Below are 19,328 nucleotides of genomic sequence, written 5' to 3'. Positions count from 1 at the left end.
CTATTAAGCTGTTTAAAAAAGTGTTTTTTTTTTATCCTTTGTCATGTCTTATCTTTTCTAGGGAACAAAGTGAAGTCAGGACAGCCTTTAAAAAATAGGGGCTACACAGAGTGAACACTGCACAGAACACTATTTTGTTGAAACTAATATAATTCTAAGAATGCGATTTGCTCAGACAGTAGTGTATACACTGCGTGTATGTGACACTCACTCTGAACTGGCCTCCAGTCCCATCATCCAGTTCCAAAATGTAGCCTTCCACAGCGATGGTGGAGAGAGGCGGCTGCTTCCATGACAGAGTCGCACTGTTGGTTTGAGTACAGCACTCCTCTAACTGAAGAATAGGAGCAGCTGGAACTACACACACACAAAGCCACAAACAAAGACAGACAGGGTTATTTTGGGTCCAGGGTTCTGACTTACTGTGTCATTAAGGAAAGCCATGCAAAAATGAAACACACCCAATCACACACACACACACGCTCACCCTTCATCTGGACGAAGTCTAACTGGTGTATGGTCTGCAGCAGGGGTCCGCTGTCCAGCGTCAGGTCAAAGTCACTGCTCATGCGAGGGGTCAGAGAGCCCTTCCCCCACTGGTTCTCCGTCATATGGACCCGTCTTATCAGAGCATCAGAGATCTACACACACACACACTGCGATTCAGAATATATTACACAGCCTTAAGGCAAATTAATGAAGTGTTGCAATTATGTAAATGTATGACCTTCTGTTAATTTAATAAGAGTCCTCAGAGCAAGAAACATTTTGTGATCAGAAAAGTTTTGGAAGGCAAAGTGTCATTGAGCAAGAGTGCTTGTTTTTGAGAAAACCAAAGTTTCCTTGCCCTTTACACTCATTTTTGAGTACTGAAGAAGTTATTTTTAAATAATGGATTATAATGATTTCTGGGCAGATTTCCATTTGGATATCATGTACCAGTCTTTTTAATTTGATAGATTTAAAGGGGTCATATAATGGTACATGCACTTTTACAAGTTGATTGCACTGAAATGTCTGTTGGCAGTGCCTGTACACAACCATCCTATCATGATAAAAATCCATCCAGTGGTTTTGTTTTAATCTCCTTATATGTTTGACCCTCTCTGAAATCAAGCCGTTCGATATTGTGACGTCATAAGATCGTACGCCCCTCCCGCTATTGTGATTGACAGCTGTGTTGCAACACAAGACCCGCCCTGAGTGAGCTGTGACAGCCGTTATAGTAGTCCGCCATTGTGGATATGCTGGAGCAGAATGGCGTCTAAGCGATTGTGGTGTTCTGTTCTTAGATGAAATAAGGAACACAGCAGTAATTTGGATGTTCCTAAATCCGAGCCGTTGAAGAGTTTTGTTTTTGAAGCGATATGCCCAAAGGATTGACGCGGGGATTCCCTCACGGGGATTCCCCACGATCGTCCATGCTTTCATGTTTGCGCGAATCATTTCACACCAGACAGCTTTACAAACGAGAAAAAAACGGATCGGTACCAACGTGTTCCTGCTGAACCTCCAGAAAATGTGAGTGTAATGTTTTATTAACCTTTATATTAGTATTTATAATAATCTATGCGAAATTTGCAAACCTTGCTGCAGGCTTCACAATGAATGCATCTAAGGTTTACACTCAGGGTACATTACGGCATGTTTTCTATGTACGACCTTCTCAATATAATTCATAATCCCACGTTTATAATGAACAACACGTGGTTATTGTGTTAGAAACGGTGTACGCACAGAACAGAGGGGCGGGGTGAGCAAAGCTCATTATCATTTAAAGACACATGCACTGAAACGGCGTGCTGAAAACAGAGCTGTTTTTGACCAGGTAAAATTAGTGTTTTCTTACAATACTAATGAGAGTTTTTAATTAAAGTATATTACAAACTTTTAATTTAGACCCTAAAGAATCATATTAGCTTGTACAAAAATGGCATTATATGACCCCTTTAAAAGATTATACTTATTAGTGTACAAAAGTCTCCAATTAGATCCTCAAACAGACAGACTTGGCTGATACAAGCAAGTTTTGCATAAACACTCACAAAGAGCAATATCTAGTATTGACACACTGATATTAAAGTTCTGGGAAACACCAATAATAATATGATAATTATGTTCATGTTCAATAACTGATGAACGGCTGACATTAAAAGGAATTATTTTAATATTTAAAACTGTTTATAAAAACAAAGTGAAAAACTAAAAGGTAAAATTAATTAACTTAGGCGTCACAAAATGATACAGTATGAAATAATGGTTGACATTAAAATTATTGTAACTTTAAAAATTTGTTAAAATACTATTTTGTTCAAACTAAAAACGAAACACTAAAAGCTAAAATCCAAATGCTTTTAAAATGCTGCATGTGAATTGAGATTATGTACAGCATGAAAAATTTATATTAATTTTAAGAATTGCCAAAGATAACAGTATTAACAAGTTATTAGTGTTTTTAAAGATTAACTTTAATGAGTGTTATATGATGGCAAAGGCAATCTAAATAGAAAATTGAGGAAATGAGCATGCACAAATAGCTGATATCTATGGAAGATTGTTTCCGCCACAGAATAAAAAAATTAAAAAGGTGATTGCCACTTTTAATCTCATAATTCTGACTTTTTTCTAGCAATTGCAAGTTTATATCTCACAATTCTGACTTAGTAACTCTTACAAGAAAAAAAGTCTGAATTTTGAATTAGAAACTTGGAATTGCGAGAAAATAAATTTAAAATTAAATAGAATTAAATGTGAAATTTAATCTTCTAAATCTAAATTTCATTATCTCATTGACCAATGAGAATTTCAGAGAGGCAGCGCAGTTTTGGAAATCCAGTTTGCTTTATGTCAAACTGATTTGGATCTTTCTGCAATCAGAGAAAACGGATGAAGCGACCAGGCGTAAACAGGCCCAAAATGGATCTTAGACATTCCCATCCATTAAAAGATTGGTCAGATCTTTCTCTGGAGCGTAAGCGCCCTAACTTTGCGGATGAGGTTCATTAGTGTCATATTAAAAGGGTCAGTGACCTGCAAGAAGCCGCTGGGGTCGTTCTCTTTGATAACCTCCAGACAGTATTCCATCAGTCCTGTGGTCTGCCTCAACTTCACCGTGCAGTGAGATATCTGATCACGAACCACCTGAGATAAAGAGGCAGAAAGAAAGAGAAAGAGGATGAATCCATGATAACTGTGCTGTGGCTGGGTTGCTAGGCAACAGCAGGACCACTTGTCAGCATCCTCTCTGAGCAAGCAACACATCACTGACCTTTCACACAAAAAAATGCACTTCATGCTTGCATATTCCACTGGATGAATGTGTGTCTGAGTGTGTCCCTCCTCCTTCTACTTAAACCTACTCGCTACATTCCTTTTACATGATGCACACGAACACACTGATGCACACACACGTCCTTCCAAAGCCAATCTTACTATACCAAAATGAATCAAACATAAAACACTTCATTATGAGAGGCAAAAGAGCCATTCAAATCCAAACAGAATGAGACTGAACCAGACGGAAATAGACAGAACTGAAGAAAGCCACTGGACAAAACTAGAACCCCAATATCTTTGTAACCATGGGAACATGCCTGTGGCGCCATGGAGACAAGAGGAGAGAATAGGCCTACATAAGATGCCAGCAAAAGCACATATGACTAATAGTATAGGAGAGACCAGAACCATTTTAATATTACATTTTTATATTTCCCTTTACACATACAGTCTTTACTGGTAAATTACCGTTACAGGGATCATTCACCCAAAAATGAAAATTGGCATTAATTACTCACCCTGATGTCGTTCCAAACCTGTAAGACTTTCGTTCATCTTCAGAACACAAGTGAAGATCTTTATAATGAAATCTGAGAGCTTTCTGTCATCCATATCGTAAAACTGATCCATATGAATTGAGCGGTTTAGTCCAAATTGTCTGAAGAGACACGATTGCTTTTTACATTTAAACATCTATTAGCAAACATAAACAGAAGCTCAACCGAACCTCATTGGTTCTTGCAGAAGCTCAAACTGCTGCGTAACACGAGAATGAACCTCATTGGTTCCCGCAAATCAAGTGAACATGCTTGAGCTTCAGTTTACCACAACTGATGTTGATGAATGTTTATATGTGATTAAAAGCCTAAATTCAATCTGTTCATCATATAAAGCAATTGTGTCTCTTCAAAAAAAATTGGACTAAACGACTCAGTTCATATGGATTAGTTTTACGATCTCTTTATGAACTTTTTGAAGCGTCAAAGTGGTAGTTGCGGTAAATCTCAGATTTCATCAAAAAGATCTTCATTTGTGTTCCGAAGATTAACAAAAGTCTTACGGGTTTGGAACGACATGAGTGTGAGTAATAAATGACAGAAGTTTCATTTTTGGGGGAACTATCCCTTTTAGAGATCATGTGTGAATAGGACCTTTTCAAAAATATAGGTTCTGGCAATTTACCAGTATTGTAACATTACCAGTAAATTACCGGTATGATGCTGCTGTGCGAGAACAAATGGCGAATTCCAAACTTCATTATGACGCACAAGTGCCCTGCTCCCTCCAAAGTCCCCACATGGGATCTGCCCTTCGGAGTGAGTAGGGCATAGGGATACACACTTCCGATTGGAATTTGCTCAAAGAATGAAGATCACCATACGTATATATATATATATATATATATATATATATATATATATATATATATATATATATATATATATATATATATATATATATATATATATATATATATATATATATATATAATTTAATTAAACAGCAAAAAGAGTAATTAAATATTATGTAGCAATTTTAATTAAAAAATTTCTAGTTTCCCCTTATAACTCACAGGCTACTACAAAATACAAAAAGTAATTAAAGATTATGTAAAACTTTAAAGAAATGGTTCTTTTAAAAATTATAATATTTATCATCTACCCACAGACAGAGCCAACAAAATCAGGATCATGTTAGTGCATTATAAGCTGTATAATGTTCCTAGAATTCTAAGACTGTATAAAAGCACACTGGTTTGCCATTTAGTTGTTATTTCATTGCTCCATTTCAACCGAAGAGAATGAATCACAGCAAACTAACTATAGGTGCAGTCTCAGTGGAGCAGCCTGGGATTCAGAGTCTTAGTCAAGGACACAATGACTCCAGTTTAAACATAAATTATTTCCGTTAATAGCCCAGATTTTTAACCATTAAACTGCATTCCCCCTATGATAGCAAACCTTTTCATATGGCATAGAAGCTTGGGCTAGAAACAGGCTGATTTGACTCACCAACAATGGCTGCTGATTAGCCCTGCTGCCTGAAGCATGAATCCATTCTGAATCCAACTTTGGCAGAAAAGAGATTTAATGAATTTTTAATGGGAAAATAGAAAATACCCTCAGAGCCAGTCATCTGTTGCCCTAATACAGAAATGTGTAGAGATTTCCATGAAATTAAAATGAACACTTTTTTTTTTTTTGTGGAGTATTGCAGTATTTATTATAAAACATTTATCCATTCACATCATTATTTTTTTAATGCATGTGCTCTCGTAATCTTTAAAGGCATAATATGTAAAAGGTCGCTTATTCAAAACAATAACAAAGGCGTAGCTTGATGACGCCTTGAATGAGAGTGGAATCATAGGAGAGGTCGTCTTCACCTCCACAGCCGATGGAAAGCATTATGACAGGACTCATGCAGAAATCATGTTAATGGTTGAGCTAATGTATTAAAATTTTATTAACGTTATGAAGCAGGGCGGGGCAGAGAGCCCGGGACATTTTATGCTGCTGTTTTTATTATGCTCCGATGTCGCAGTCGGCTGCTGCCGCTCTTTTCGTTTTGTTACTCATGCATATTTTACGATTAGTTACGTTTAAAGTTCGCCTCCTTCTTCCCTGAATTTGAACTTTGTTACTGTAACGTTTGATCTTTTAAATTCAAATTATTTTATTTCATTCTAACGAAACAGCCGCAGTGCTGAATTACTCATACAGGTCACTTTATCTGGCGAATCAAAATTGTTGTGTAACGCAGTACAGTTTTACTTGGTCAAAAAAAATACATTTGAGTATGTTGAAAGTAATGTTATCTCGGTGGCTGGTATGAGACACTAGATGTTACACTGGTTAAAATAGCTGATTTCTCTGGATTTAAAATCCCCCTGTAGTCAATAATTGTATCCCTTAAAACTCATCTTTGATCACCAAAATGACATATTTAAAAGTTTTTTCCTGTGAAAAAAATTCTTCATGCCTTAAACTAGCTTGAATTGAACTTAAAACGCTTGCCTCATTTAGTATATATGCTAATTACCCCCGCCTCCACTCACGCCAGCTCAGAGATTCACTCGGCCAACTTACTGAGGTAAACGCTGCACAATAGTATCGCTCTTTACGCTCTATAGTATCTCTAATAATGTGGTGCTTATGTTACACAAACCATGTTCACGTTCGCCATCTCAGAGTCAGACAGCAGCCTTCAAACAATCATCAGAAATGCTTTGAAAAACTCGTAACGTCAGTGGAGAAAGTCATATAGTTCATCATAACATCGTAATATACATCAATACACCCGTTATACTGACTTTAAACATTGACTTTAAACATTGTTGGAAACATTTGGGATAATGCAAGTACACAAGTCAATAAAACATAACATTGTTCTAGTGTTTTTTGGATATTTTAATAAAAAAATCTTACATTGTGCCTTTAATCAAAATAACTGCTCCTCCCTCTTTCAGCAACATATCTTCTCTTCTCTGATGACGTTTCAAGACAAACCTGCCACTCACATATCACAGCAATAGCAAACCACAACGACCTAACGATTCAATCAATTCCCAATGGACAAAATCAAGTTCAGCCCTACATTTTTTCTTGCTTGAGGAAATATGTCACAATATCCCTATCCCTAGAAAAGAACATTGCAACTTCTGTTTCACAATGTAAAGAATTTTTTTGTCTCAACTTAAAAAAAGTAAGTGTTCCGCTACAACGGTGGCAAAGACGAGGATCTACATGCAGCAAAAGTTTATTAAAGAAAAGCATAAACTAAGATAATCCAACCAAGGAGTGGGAAGATAATCCTCTGGGGTTTTCCAGAAAGCAGGTTATGTGGCATACCCGGGTATATTTAAGGGGCGAGTAAGCGGATAACCTCAACTTTCGGTTCCAAAAACGGAGGCGACTTTCAGGATAAGTCGACATAGCAACATACTCTCTGAACATAACCTGCTCTGTGTTCCAGGGTTAGTTTACTTCAGAGGTGTTCAGAGCACTTTTATAACAAGGTAATGTCCATTTTATTATTATAGCTATATACAGTATTTCTCATCTCACACATCGTTGATCTGCATCCAGACGTTTTCTATGCTATAATGTATTTCTATAATAAAAGACATATATGATATGATATATCTTAACTTATCTTACCAACGTGGAAACAAAATGAACAAAAACGTATACAGCCATGTCATCTTTCCAAGCACAGACTGTATCTTTCTTTTTATTACGAATTATTATTTCAATTATGAAACGAAAAGATTGAAAAATTATTGTACAACCTCCAAATAGGTGGTGAAATGTATGTAAATCAGCATTTAACAAAAGAAGACGAAAGAAGTAGCATGGCGCGCTTTTTCTTAGCGTCCGTTTCCATGGTGACTTGTTGATTCGTTGCTCTGTTGAGAACGTCTGGTGTGTTAACCATGAACATACTCTGAGTTGGATGAATTTACTCCCGGACGTGTTTTTGGGACCAGCATACCTCGAGCAAGCAATGTTTGGTTTAATCATGAGAGTTCAGGGTATGTGTGACGGTAAGATAACCTTGCTTTCAGGAATACACCCCTGACCAGGAACAAGAATGCAAAAAGCAAAAGGCAATAACTCACAAAGACAGACTAAAACACAGGGCTATATATACACACAGGGAAACTAACAAGATGATAAGGAAACAAGAAACACCTGAGGGACTGTTAAGAACTAATCAGGGTTGCTATGGTAACAAACAAGGGAAACAGGAGAGGAGAACACAGAAACAATAGAAACAGTTCAACTTAAAAGTCCTTACAAGACACAGCACACAGGCATCATCGTGACATGTTCGTACTGCCTTCAAATTTTAAGTTTAGTCAACTCAAATATCCAAGTTGTCACTTAGTACAACTTCACATTTCAAGCTGACTAAACTTAAAATTTTAAGGCAGCACAAACACTTGCTTTAAGTTGAAACAACAAATTATTTTTTACAGTGAATGCTGATTTCAAAGTTCAAAAACATCTGAATAAACTAAACACTTTCAGTTATCAATGTGTTTTCTGTAGTTCTATTCTTACAAAGCTATTGAAAAAAGAAATAAAAAATGAATCCCCTTGCTTGCAATAAAAATGTGTTAAACTAATTTATTCATCAGTTCTATTAGCACACACTAAAAATCCTAAAGGTGGCAGTCACTAATCCTCCAATTAAGAAATCAAATTGTAACTTGTGTGATTTGGGTTTTTTCCAACTTCCCTTTACCTCAAAAACACAACAGAGAGCTGTCGTTCTGCTTTTGTGGTTGATTTGCATTGCATAAATGAGCTCCTCAAATGAAGAACGGCACCCGATAACTGAGATAGAGTTTTTGGAGATTGTTTTTTAGAATCTCTTCAAGAACTCAAGGAATGTTTTGTGTGTGGTTGTGCTTACTGAGAGTTTGTGTTCATGTTCTTTGGTTACTCTGCTGAGAAGCTGGGCTTTCCTGCGGTTGAGAGCTTCAATCAGAGCGTCACATTGGGCGACCAAGCATGCCTCGAATTCAACTCCATTCTCCTAAAGCACAAGGAGAGGACAGAATCAGATCACATCACAAGTGCACTGTATGAGAGTATAAGTGTTAGTGTGCGTGTTTGTTGTACCTGTATGTGTTGGACCATATTTCTGAGCTGCACCAGGAACTCTTTGGCCTCTGTGGCCTGATCAGACAGAACATTCAGTGCTTGAGAGAGCTGGCCCTGGAAATATAAAGACAGAGGGTAAGAGAGATGAAACGATATAGATAAAGAGCAAGTGAAAGCTTGTTCTGCACAAAGGATAAGTCTAACAACAGTCTTATTATTAGAAAATAATTTCAGTTTAGTATATTGTGAGAAATACACAATCATTCAAAACAAGTGAATTTTATTATTTTTGTTTTAATATAAAATACACTACCACTCAAAAGTTTTGGTTCATTAATATTTGAATGTTTTTGAAAGAAGGTCCGCATTTCACATTTATTTGATTATTGTGAAATATCATTACAATTTAAAATAACTCTATTTTAAAGTCCCCATGAAATCAAAATTGACCCTATTTACTTTGTTAGCGCATATTACTAGTCTTGTGGTGAACAATTAATCCGTGCAAGAAAATATTTAAAAAAAAAATTTTTTACCATGGTAATCTTTAATCAAAATCTGAAAATGCCCCTCCCCTCTGCATTGGAGGACCTTCTCTGATGACGTAGGTTTGAGGAATTGGTTTGGGCAACGCTTAACCACTCCCCTCAAACCGTTAGTCTGCTATGAGCGAGAGATGGAGAGGAGGAGCGCTAGAGTAAAACCCTGCCCTCTGTTCAATATTCCTTTTCACTGGGAAATGCGTCATAACACTGGAGAAAAGTCGTTTGCAACTTCCGGTTCACGGGGACTTTAAAATGTTAAAATGTGATTTATTCCTGAGATGGCAAAGCTGAATTTTCAGCATTACTCCTGTCTTCAGTGTCACAAGATCCTTCAGAAATCATTCTGATATGTTGATTTGATGCTCAAAAAATAATTTGATGCTCATTGATAATTTTAGGATTTGTTGATGAATAGAAATTTCAAAAGAACAGCATTTTTTTTTATTGAAATCTTTTTTAATGATATTGTCTTTACTGTCACTTTTGACCAATTTAATGCTTCTTTGCAGAATAAAAGCATTAATTTCTTAAGCATTAATCAGTGTTGAAAACAGTTGTGCTGCTTAATATTTTTATGGAAAGTATAATTTTTTCCCCCCAGGATTCTTCGATGAATAAAAAAGCATTTATTTGAAATCTTTTGTAACATTATAAATGTTCTTACTGTTACTTTGGATCAGTTTATGCCATCGTTATTGAATAAAAGTATTCATTTCATTCGGAAAAAAATAAAATAAAAATAATTCTTACTGACCCTAAACTTATGCACAGTAGTATGTCTACATTATTTCAGTGTGGACTTTTTATCTTATTTAGAAATAGTGCTTTATTAGATATCAAACCATAAAGAAATTCAATGATTTATTAAAATTATATTTAATCCAGTTTTGCTATGTTTAATATAATAAATTTTTTCAGTACAGGGAATCAGGGATCTACATAAAATGTGTTTGAGAGAGGAAGTGACATAATTTGTGAGAGGTTAGTCATTAAATCTGTCATTTAAAGAGTGGGTGAGAGAATAGGAAGAGGAGTGCATGTGCGTATGTGTGTGTGTGCGTCAGGCACAGCCAAAGGATGTTGCTTTAGAGTGGGAAAAATATCCCATTATAAATGTTCTCACATTGCTATGACAACCATCCGCCGAGAGACCTCCACTTTCATTTGTGGTCTGTTCTCAAACGAGGAACAAAAGTGAGAGAACAAGGAATGAAACACAGTGCTCCAAATTTCTCTCTATGGCCTACATACTACATTACAACGCTATATGATACAGCATTACACTCCATAACATTACATACTAGAGCCCTACATATCACAGCCTTACACACTAAAGCCAAACACGTTACAGCTTAACAAACTAACAGACTAGCACCTTACATACTAAAGTCCTACAACGAGAACCCAGCAGGGGCAATGTTACAGAAACGTCCTATCTTAAATCTTTGTCCTAAATGAGAGCTGAAATCACCATGGTTACTAAACAAACAGGACAAGATTCTGGTTGGGATGGTTCTGTAATAAGAGCCCAGTTGCTACAAACCCAAAACAGACATTACAGACATTATTAGTAAAATAGGCAAGACATTACAGACAAAAACATTTTTTTTATTTTTTTTGCACTGGTCAATTTTAAGATTTTGAGCTATTTTGTTTCCATATCATGTCTTCATTGTGGAAAGAAAGCATCCACAATGCACATTTAAGATATTATTTTATGTTTTCTCAAAATTAGTTTTTCCTCAGCTTTAGTATCACTTACACCAAACATTCAAGTTTTATTCTAAAGGTTTTCACGAGGGTTTTGTTCATATCATTCACCTACTTAATGTAACATTTTATTCCTAGAAATACGGTGAAAAAGCATTTATAGAGATATCCAAAATGCCCCACTGTAAAAACCTTAGTATGTCAACAAACTAAACAAGAATATTGAAACTGGCTTTATCCAATGTTCAGATTTCCATTCTGGAAATGTGTGCAAATTATTGCATATTTAATTAGATCATGCCTCATTTGCATATTTCAGAAAACTTGTCATTAAAAAAAATTGGGGAATGTGGTCATATCTATTTGGTAAAATTATTTATCACATTTACCTGTGGTGTCCTGCCTTAAAGTTAGTAATGGTTGTAAATGTTTCTGATTTTTTCAAAACTTGAAGTTAGTCACATATTGCAGTGTTACACACTAGAATACTACATACTAAAGCCCAACATATCTGCATTACGCATGACCAGTCGACTACACACAACAGTACTAGTATGTCCATGCAATGGAAAACAGTGTCAGAGTGAAAGGGACAACAAGAGAAACATGTTTGGAAACAATTTTTTTCTGTATTTCCACTTGGTTGCACTACTAGAGTCTATATCACTATATATGAGTGAATATCACTTTAAGTATTAAAAGTATCTTAAGTATCTAAAAGTATCTTTAAGTACCTTAAAGTATTACCTTTAAGTATTGTGGTATTTCGCCATGTTTCTCAGTGACACGCCCCCAATTCGTAAAGATCGGAGCTTAAAGAAAATCCCGAGCTTCCCACTCGTATTTACGACATTGTGGTGGTGTTTCATGTGCGCTCAACTCGTAAATACGATCTTTACGAGATGACTTGAACTTTTGATGACTTTTGTAAGTGTCTGTGTATGTGACACAGAGAGATAGATGGAGAAAATGAGAGGAAAAGTAGCATATGGGGCCCTGAGGCTAAAGCAAAACTACAATCTGTTTAGTGAATGACGAGCAAGTGTCTGCAGTGCGGAAAGAGGCCATTTTCCTCTGATATGAGGCCAGCTCACTAGTGTTCAGTGAAAAAGCTACAGATGGGACCATAGTAGAGGACACTGATCCAAGATCTTCTCTGTGTGTGTGTGTGTGTGTGTGTGCCCCAGGTGCTAAAAGGGGGGAGCTGTATTTGGGTCTGCCGTAATGCTGCTGTCCCAGTTCAAACTGATATTATGCAATCACAACATCAGACATGGAGCTATGAACAGAGAGTAAAGTAATTGAACACCTAAAATTATGTAGCTTAACACATAGAATAACGCAGTGCTTGAATTAAGTACATTTTTCTGCTCTCACATGTCTGCCCATAAAAATGTCTCCTTATCTTCTTAAAAAGTGAAAGAGGGGTGAATATATAACAGTCAAATTGCTCAACCACCTTAAATGTACAATTTTCAAATGTACTATTATTTTATTTCTTTTCTAATTGATGTATAGTGATTTCTCAGTCAATATTAGATTAACTGTTCAAAAGATTTGTTAAAAGTCTTATACTCACCAAGGCTGCATTTATTTAATCAAAAATACAGTAAAAACAGTAATGTTGTGAAATGTTTTAAAAAGTAATATATTCCTGTGAAGACAAAGCTGAATTTCCAGCATCATTACTCCAGTCTTCAGTGTCACATGATCCTTCAGAAATCATTCTAATATGCTGATTAGCTGCTCAAGAAACATTTCTTATAGTCAATATTTAATAAGGTTGTGCTGCTTAATATTTTTGTGGAAACTAAAAAACTAAAATATTAAGCATTAAACATGGATAATTTCTGGATTTGTTGGGGAATAGAATAGCATTTCTTTAAATTGAAATATTTCGTAATATTATGTCACTTTTGACCAATTTAATGCTTCTTTGCCTCCAGAGCAAGACATCAAAACAAATAGTTTTACATCATTGCACCATCGCTCAACGGCTGACACTTGCCTGAACTGAACGCGAGCATAGCGTCAAAAGCAAACAGAACCCATTATATGTATGACACACTCTGGATACAGTATACAGGTGCCCGTTCAGAGTCTATCGACAACAGGACAATTGGAAGAGTGAATAGAAGCATAACGGAAAGTTCGCTTTGACGCATTCTGTCTAAACAGCTCATTTGCTCATTTCTGTAGAGACTTCAGAAGAATACCAGGATCAGGAACAACTGGATGGTTTATTTCAATGGTGTCCAGTATCACATTGGAGGATTATATGTTTGTTCAGAGAATTTGACTACAGATGGCTTTATAAATGAGGAAAAATTAAGAGTTCGCAAAGAAACTTTCGTTAACCCTTAAACGCATACTTCAGGTCTTTAGTTACCCGGGACGTCATTCACTACCCTCCTCCTCATTCATTTTTTAAAAGTTAGATATCAACCTTCTCGGTATTCCTTAATCAATTCATTATAAACATTACAACAAGAAAAAAAATCTAAAATTATAAAAGAATATCTTTTTTCCCTTTCAAGTTTTCCCTTTCATACACAATGATGAAGTGCCGTTTCACTCATAGTTACCGCAGGCAGAAAACAAAAGAATAGGAAATATCATCAGCAAATCTTGAAATGGCTCAGCGATTTACTGCAGAGCAAATACTGAAAGCAATCAAATATTAGTGTCACTGTCACTTGATGGTGGATCTGGTCAAGAAGCTGTCAGCGATCAAAATATTGATTTTGAACATGTTGAAAACATGTATAGTTTTGAGAATATGTTTGAGATCTTGAATATGAACCAGATGCTGAATGTACTGGGAAATGAGCTCTGATGAGGACAGTGATGAACTCAAACTGAACCCTTAAAGCTCCAAAAGGTAACAAAATATGCTTTATTTTATTCTTCTATAATTGTTACTCTAATATCAGGAGAGTTTTATATTATCACGACAGGTAGAGATCCATCTGTGTTAGATGTATAGATCCGGGTCGCTAAAGACCCAAATATGTAATAATGACTGGTGAAACATTGCTACATTTAAGGGTTAACAGATGAAGCAGCCAATTGTATTGAATCTTGCAGCAGCTGCATCATAAACTGTGAGTAAATGATTTCATAATGTTTGTCTGTAAATTACAGTTTTATATGGATGTTTTTAAAACACTTACTCACGCACAATAGCAAGTGGGTGTTGATACTGTTTCCTATGCAATGACATTAGCCAATCATAAAAGTAGCCATTTACTGACAAACCTTAAAGGAGCCACCCCTTAAAAACTGATCATTTCAGACAGCGGGTCAGAATGAAGGTAGAAAATAATAGTTCTTCCACATATATATATATATATATTTTTTTTTGTACAAAAAAATAAACTTTAAGTGAACCTCAAGGAACATACTAAATAAAATAAAAAATCCATGTCATGACCCCTTTAAATGTAATCTTTAGCAAATCTCAGAATGAATATTCATTTTTATATTGTACATTATAATATTGTGGTGCCTAAATTCACTTAAAACATTTAAAATGACTATATTCAACATATCACCCATTTATTGGTTATCTGCCATAACATGACAATAATTATTGGCTTATCATATCACCCAGAATTTTAATATCGATGCATCACCAATATTGTCTCACACCAACAAAAATATTTCTAAATTAAAAGGGTAATGACTTTTGTGTGCCATGTTAAACCATGTGCTTATTGATCCATCATCTCCCTACCTGTTGATTGCTCATGTTTATGGTTTCTGATTAAATAAAACGGTCTAGCTGAGAGTCACTCACAATTTTATTTAAACTTATTGACTCGCATGGTGCAGCATGTTAGGACTAAGAGAAAGAGAGGGGACTCTTCCCTCATTCTTTGGCTCTCCATTGGATACACTCCTTTCTCCTTCACAGATAGACAGACACAGTAAATCAGCTCTCTGCCCCATGTTGCTACAACAACAGGCCAGTGTTGCACATTGCCTGAGGAATCCAGACTGTGTTAACATGAGCAACCTGTATATTTGAGTTAAATCAACGAACATATTTTAATTAAAACGTGCATCACAACACCACAGGATAATTAAACCTCCATCCTTATAAAACAGCCCTGACCGTGCACTGCAGTTATCATAGATGCCTCAAAATCCAAAACATATTTCCATAAGAAGGTTTGTCCTTACCTTTTCCTGTTCAATCTAAACCGGAGAGTTGGAGCACAAGTGTTTTTCATTTGGCCTGAATCATGGCTGGCTGTGTCGTGCGCTGTGTTTTAATTAGACCGGTGGTGTCTCACCCATCACAGTGACAAGTCTTACTGCACCATCACATACCCTTATACTAAAACCAGACAACATTTAAGCTGGTTTTAGCTTGTTTTAAAAGGGTTTAGGGTATTTTCAGCTGGACAGGCTGACCAGCTGAAGTGCTAAACCTACAGAAGACCAGGTTGTGCGACATCTAGACCAGTATGTTTATCTGCTACCAGCTTAAACCATTTGGTCAGATATGCTTTAGTCATTAGGGGGGGGGGGGGGGAATGTAATAAACAACAACAACAACCTCAACCTCAACCAGTTTCCCCACCTTGTGGAGCTTCCACATGGCCCCCAGCGCCTTGACCTCATGAGTGGAGTGTTTGCCGTCCTCCAGACACTGGTAGCACACGGGGGTCTTACACTGGACGCAGTACATACTCAGGTTCTCCAGCTCGTGCTCGGTGCAGGTGGAGATCTTCCGGGGGCTCGCGCGGCGGCTGATTCTGCCTTGCGCCGGCGGCACGAGCCGGTGTTTGGCCAGCGGACCCCGGGGCGGGTGGCACCGGAGGCGGCACGGGTCGCAGTAGAACACGTCGCACTGCTCGCACATGACCGTCGCCTCGCGGGGACTCTTCTCGCACAGCTGACACTTGAGCGCGGCCGCTTTGCTCTGCTGGTACCGGTCCACCACTCCCTCGAGTACGCGGTTCTTGGGGAAGCCCCGGAGCCCCCGGTCGTCCAGAGTCAAGCTGCGGTGGCACTGCGGGCAGGTGAGGCAGGAGTTCCGCGGGACCGGCGGCAGGACGCCGGTGTGAGGCAGCAGGTGGTGTTGCGCCTGGGGCGGATGAGGCACGCTAGGGGGGAAAACTCGCACCCCGTTTGGGGACTTCTGGCACGGGGTGGTCGGTGCACTCACGAACCCGCCGTAAGAGCCGTATCCGCTGTCAGCCTCGCTGTACAGGCTCATCTTATCCAGGTCTAAGTAATCATAATCGGAGACGCCGGAGCCGGACGCGCGGCTGCTCTGCGGGGATTCAGCGTCGGGCGTCTGCACAAGGATGTTTCTCGCGCAGGCCAGGCAGATATTATGCGAGCAGGGCAGGATGATCGGCTCGCGGAAAAACGAGCCGCACACCGGGCATTTTAACTCCTCTTCCATTTCATCCATTTTTGTCGTTCGAGACGGATTCGGAGACTTCCTCTAAACGAATATTCCCACCGATGGCAACTCCGCACGGACGCGTCTCCTTCGCGCTCTCCGTCCTATGCACCGGAGGATAGAGGAGGGGGCGGTATAAATTCAGTGGGCGTAGGCTGACTGGTGCACGAGCGCCAACAGCTACTGCTTAAAATCGCTGTCAGTTTATGTGATGAGCTCCAGGAATCCAATCAAACTGACGATGCAAAGCAGGAATGCTTGATGAATTTGAGACACACGCAGCCAATGTTTGTGGTAGTGCACCTGTTCTCACAGCGCGCCTGATTTTTCCTATCCATCACACGCGCGTTGGCTACATCACAAGTCAGTCTTCGGTTGTAGTGTTTGACAGCTGAAATGTAGGAGCTAAATGCTGAAATGTTCTACCCTAATTGCTGGCCTGGTGGGTGATGATAATTGCCTTCAGCTAAATTTCCATGGTTACCAAAGAGAGAGCAAATTGAGAAATTAGCTACAACAGAGAAAAATTGTCAAACACTTTTTGTCAATAGGCTACCGTCAGAAAGCGAACGAACGAGCAATTGTTGTTTTTAGTAATATTTAGTTTGTTTATGCTTTGACTTTGATCAGGGACATATAATGGCGTTTTAGAATAATGATGCTATAGTCAGGTGGGTGGCAAACTATTATAGTGCAGCTGCTATTGATTTGACCAAATTTTTGACCTCTGTGTTGTAGTGTTTGTGTCATGTGTTTTAGACACGTGTGAACATTGTAAACGTGAGTGCTAGTAGAGGAGTCCAAGAGAGTGTGTGGGGGCGTATTGAGGACGAGGTTGTTGTTGTGTGTGTGTGTGTGTGTGTGTGTGTGTGTGTGTGTGTGTGTGTGTGTGTGTGTGTGTGTGTGTGTGCGTGTGTGTGTGTGTTAGAAGGCCTGTGATTGAGAGCCATGTGAATTTTGTCCATGTGCCACTCTGGTGAGTAGGCCTATCTGTAGGGGGAAATTAATTGCTTAATCATTTTTATTCTTATGACAGTAATTGGGTCACAGAGCAGAACTGCGGCTAGTTAGTTATTGAGATTCTCAGAGAGAGTCAGCTGTATTTGCATATGCAACTAATGGAGAAATATTGTTAGCAAAAGCAATCCATGTAGGGGACACAGTGCAACACATGTATTATTGCTTCAGAATATTATCTAAGTGCATGAAATAGTGTTATTTCAGTATCATCTATATATCTAATATTTCAATTAGATTTTTTGTGCCTTTACATATTAGAATGCCTCCACACTGTTGTCATTTATTTCTTTTTTTTGGTCGAACCCTATTGATTTGTTGGATTTTTCCGTTTTATGTTGAATAGATGGACGTCTATACGTATAATATTGGTATGTTTTCTTTTTGCATTGTTTTAAGAATTATACAGCACATTGGTCAACTAACTGCAGTTTTTCCTTGCCACGATTTGATGCTACCTAGTTGGCTTGAAGATAATTGAGGGACATGCTCATGCTAGAGATCATTTGATTGGACAAAAATCTTTGTAGTGCAGATTGCATCATCAATATTGTTGCCTCAGTTTCCGGGAAGAGAAAAAAGTAACAATGTATCTGCTATCTTAAATTCTTTCAGAGTTTAGCAGTACAGTACATACTGTAGATGACCTCAAAGCCCAAACACATGGACTAAAAGCCACAAAACTTTGTTAACCCATATTTTCCAAACTCTATGTTGCCAGATACAGACCTGAGAGGTAACATTTTTGAGGAGAAATATCATTTAGACATCATTTAGTGCTAGTTTGCACCTAGTAAGCACCTCAAGATGCTGATGAGAGTGATTTCTGTGTTCTTAATCAAATCAACTTTATATATTAAAGGGGTGGTTGATTATGATTTCAATTTTTTAACTTTAGCTATTGTGTAATGTTGCTGTTTGAGCATAAACAACATCTGCATACGAAGCTCAAAGTTCAAAGCAAAGGGAGATATTTGCCTTTAAAGAAATCGCTTTTTAAGGACTACAACAAACGGCTGGTAGGGACTACACGACATTCCTCCAGGGTTAGTGACATCACTAACCCTAAAATTTACATAAACCCCGCCCCCGGGAACAGGATTTATAGATTATCAAGACAGAATATGCTAATCAATGACTAGAAGATAACTACACATAAGCAACATAAATTCACCAACTAATTGAGAAATATCCTGTTGCATTCTAGATGTTGGCACTTCTTCTTGAGTCACTCCATCATTATCTGAATCCGGTTTGAACATAAAAGGTTAAAAGTTTTAGAATTTTTTTAGTGCATGTCTGTGTGTACAAGCTGTTGAAGCTCCGCCCCCTGTGCCGGGAGCAGCAGCTCATTTGTATTTAAAGGAACAGACACAAAACGGTGCGTTTTTGCTCACCCTCAAAAATTTACAATTTTAACAGCCTATATAAAAATATCTGTGGGGTATTTTGAGCTAAAACTTCACATACACACTCTGGGGACACCAGAGACTTATTTTACATCTTGTGAAAAGGGGATTATACCACCCCTTTAAATTATTTATCTAATCTATTTAATAGACATGTGTTTCATTATTCACATATATACTCTAAGTTTCTAATCATACTATGTTGTATTACCTTGGAATTAAATTACAGAAAAAAATTAATTCACACAAATTCACACTCGAGTGAAGGAGTGATGGCAAATTTCACATCATTCTCTCTTCTGACTGCTATAATCAATCTCTCTATATTTTTCCCTCTTTC

General features: G+C 37.7%; 1 protein-coding gene across 2 annotated transcripts in view; it reads right to left on the bottom strand.

Moving 5' to 3' along the window:
- trim9 (tripartite motif containing 9) overlaps positions 1-16,938 on the bottom strand; it is a 31,917-nt gene extending 14,979 nt beyond the window's left edge. For both annotated transcript variants that reach the window (XM_081350526.1, XM_081350527.1), the window contains exons 1-6: positions 15,732-16,938; positions 8,907-9,002; positions 8,698-8,820; positions 3,031-3,141; positions 488-641; positions 212-357 (exon numbers count right to left, since the gene is read on the bottom strand). In XM_081350526.1, the coding sequence (XP_081206652.1) occupies positions 212-357; positions 488-641; positions 3,031-3,141; positions 8,698-8,820; positions 8,907-9,002; positions 15,732-16,571 (1,470 nt within the window). In that variant the 5' untranslated portion in view covers positions 16,572-16,938. The remainder of the gene's footprint in view (positions 1-211; positions 358-487; positions 642-3,030; positions 3,142-8,697; positions 8,821-8,906; positions 9,003-15,731) is intronic.
- Between the last annotated feature and the right edge of the window lie 2,390 nt (positions 16,939-19,328).

This window comes from Scardinius erythrophthalmus (genome assembly GCF_964197995.2).
Source record: "Scardinius erythrophthalmus genome assembly, chromosome: 21".
NCBI lineage: Eukaryota > Metazoa > Chordata > Actinopteri > Cypriniformes > Leuciscidae > Scardinius > Scardinius erythrophthalmus.
Note: the sequence above shows the minus strand (reverse complement) of the source record. Positions and strands in the feature narration are given on the sequence as shown.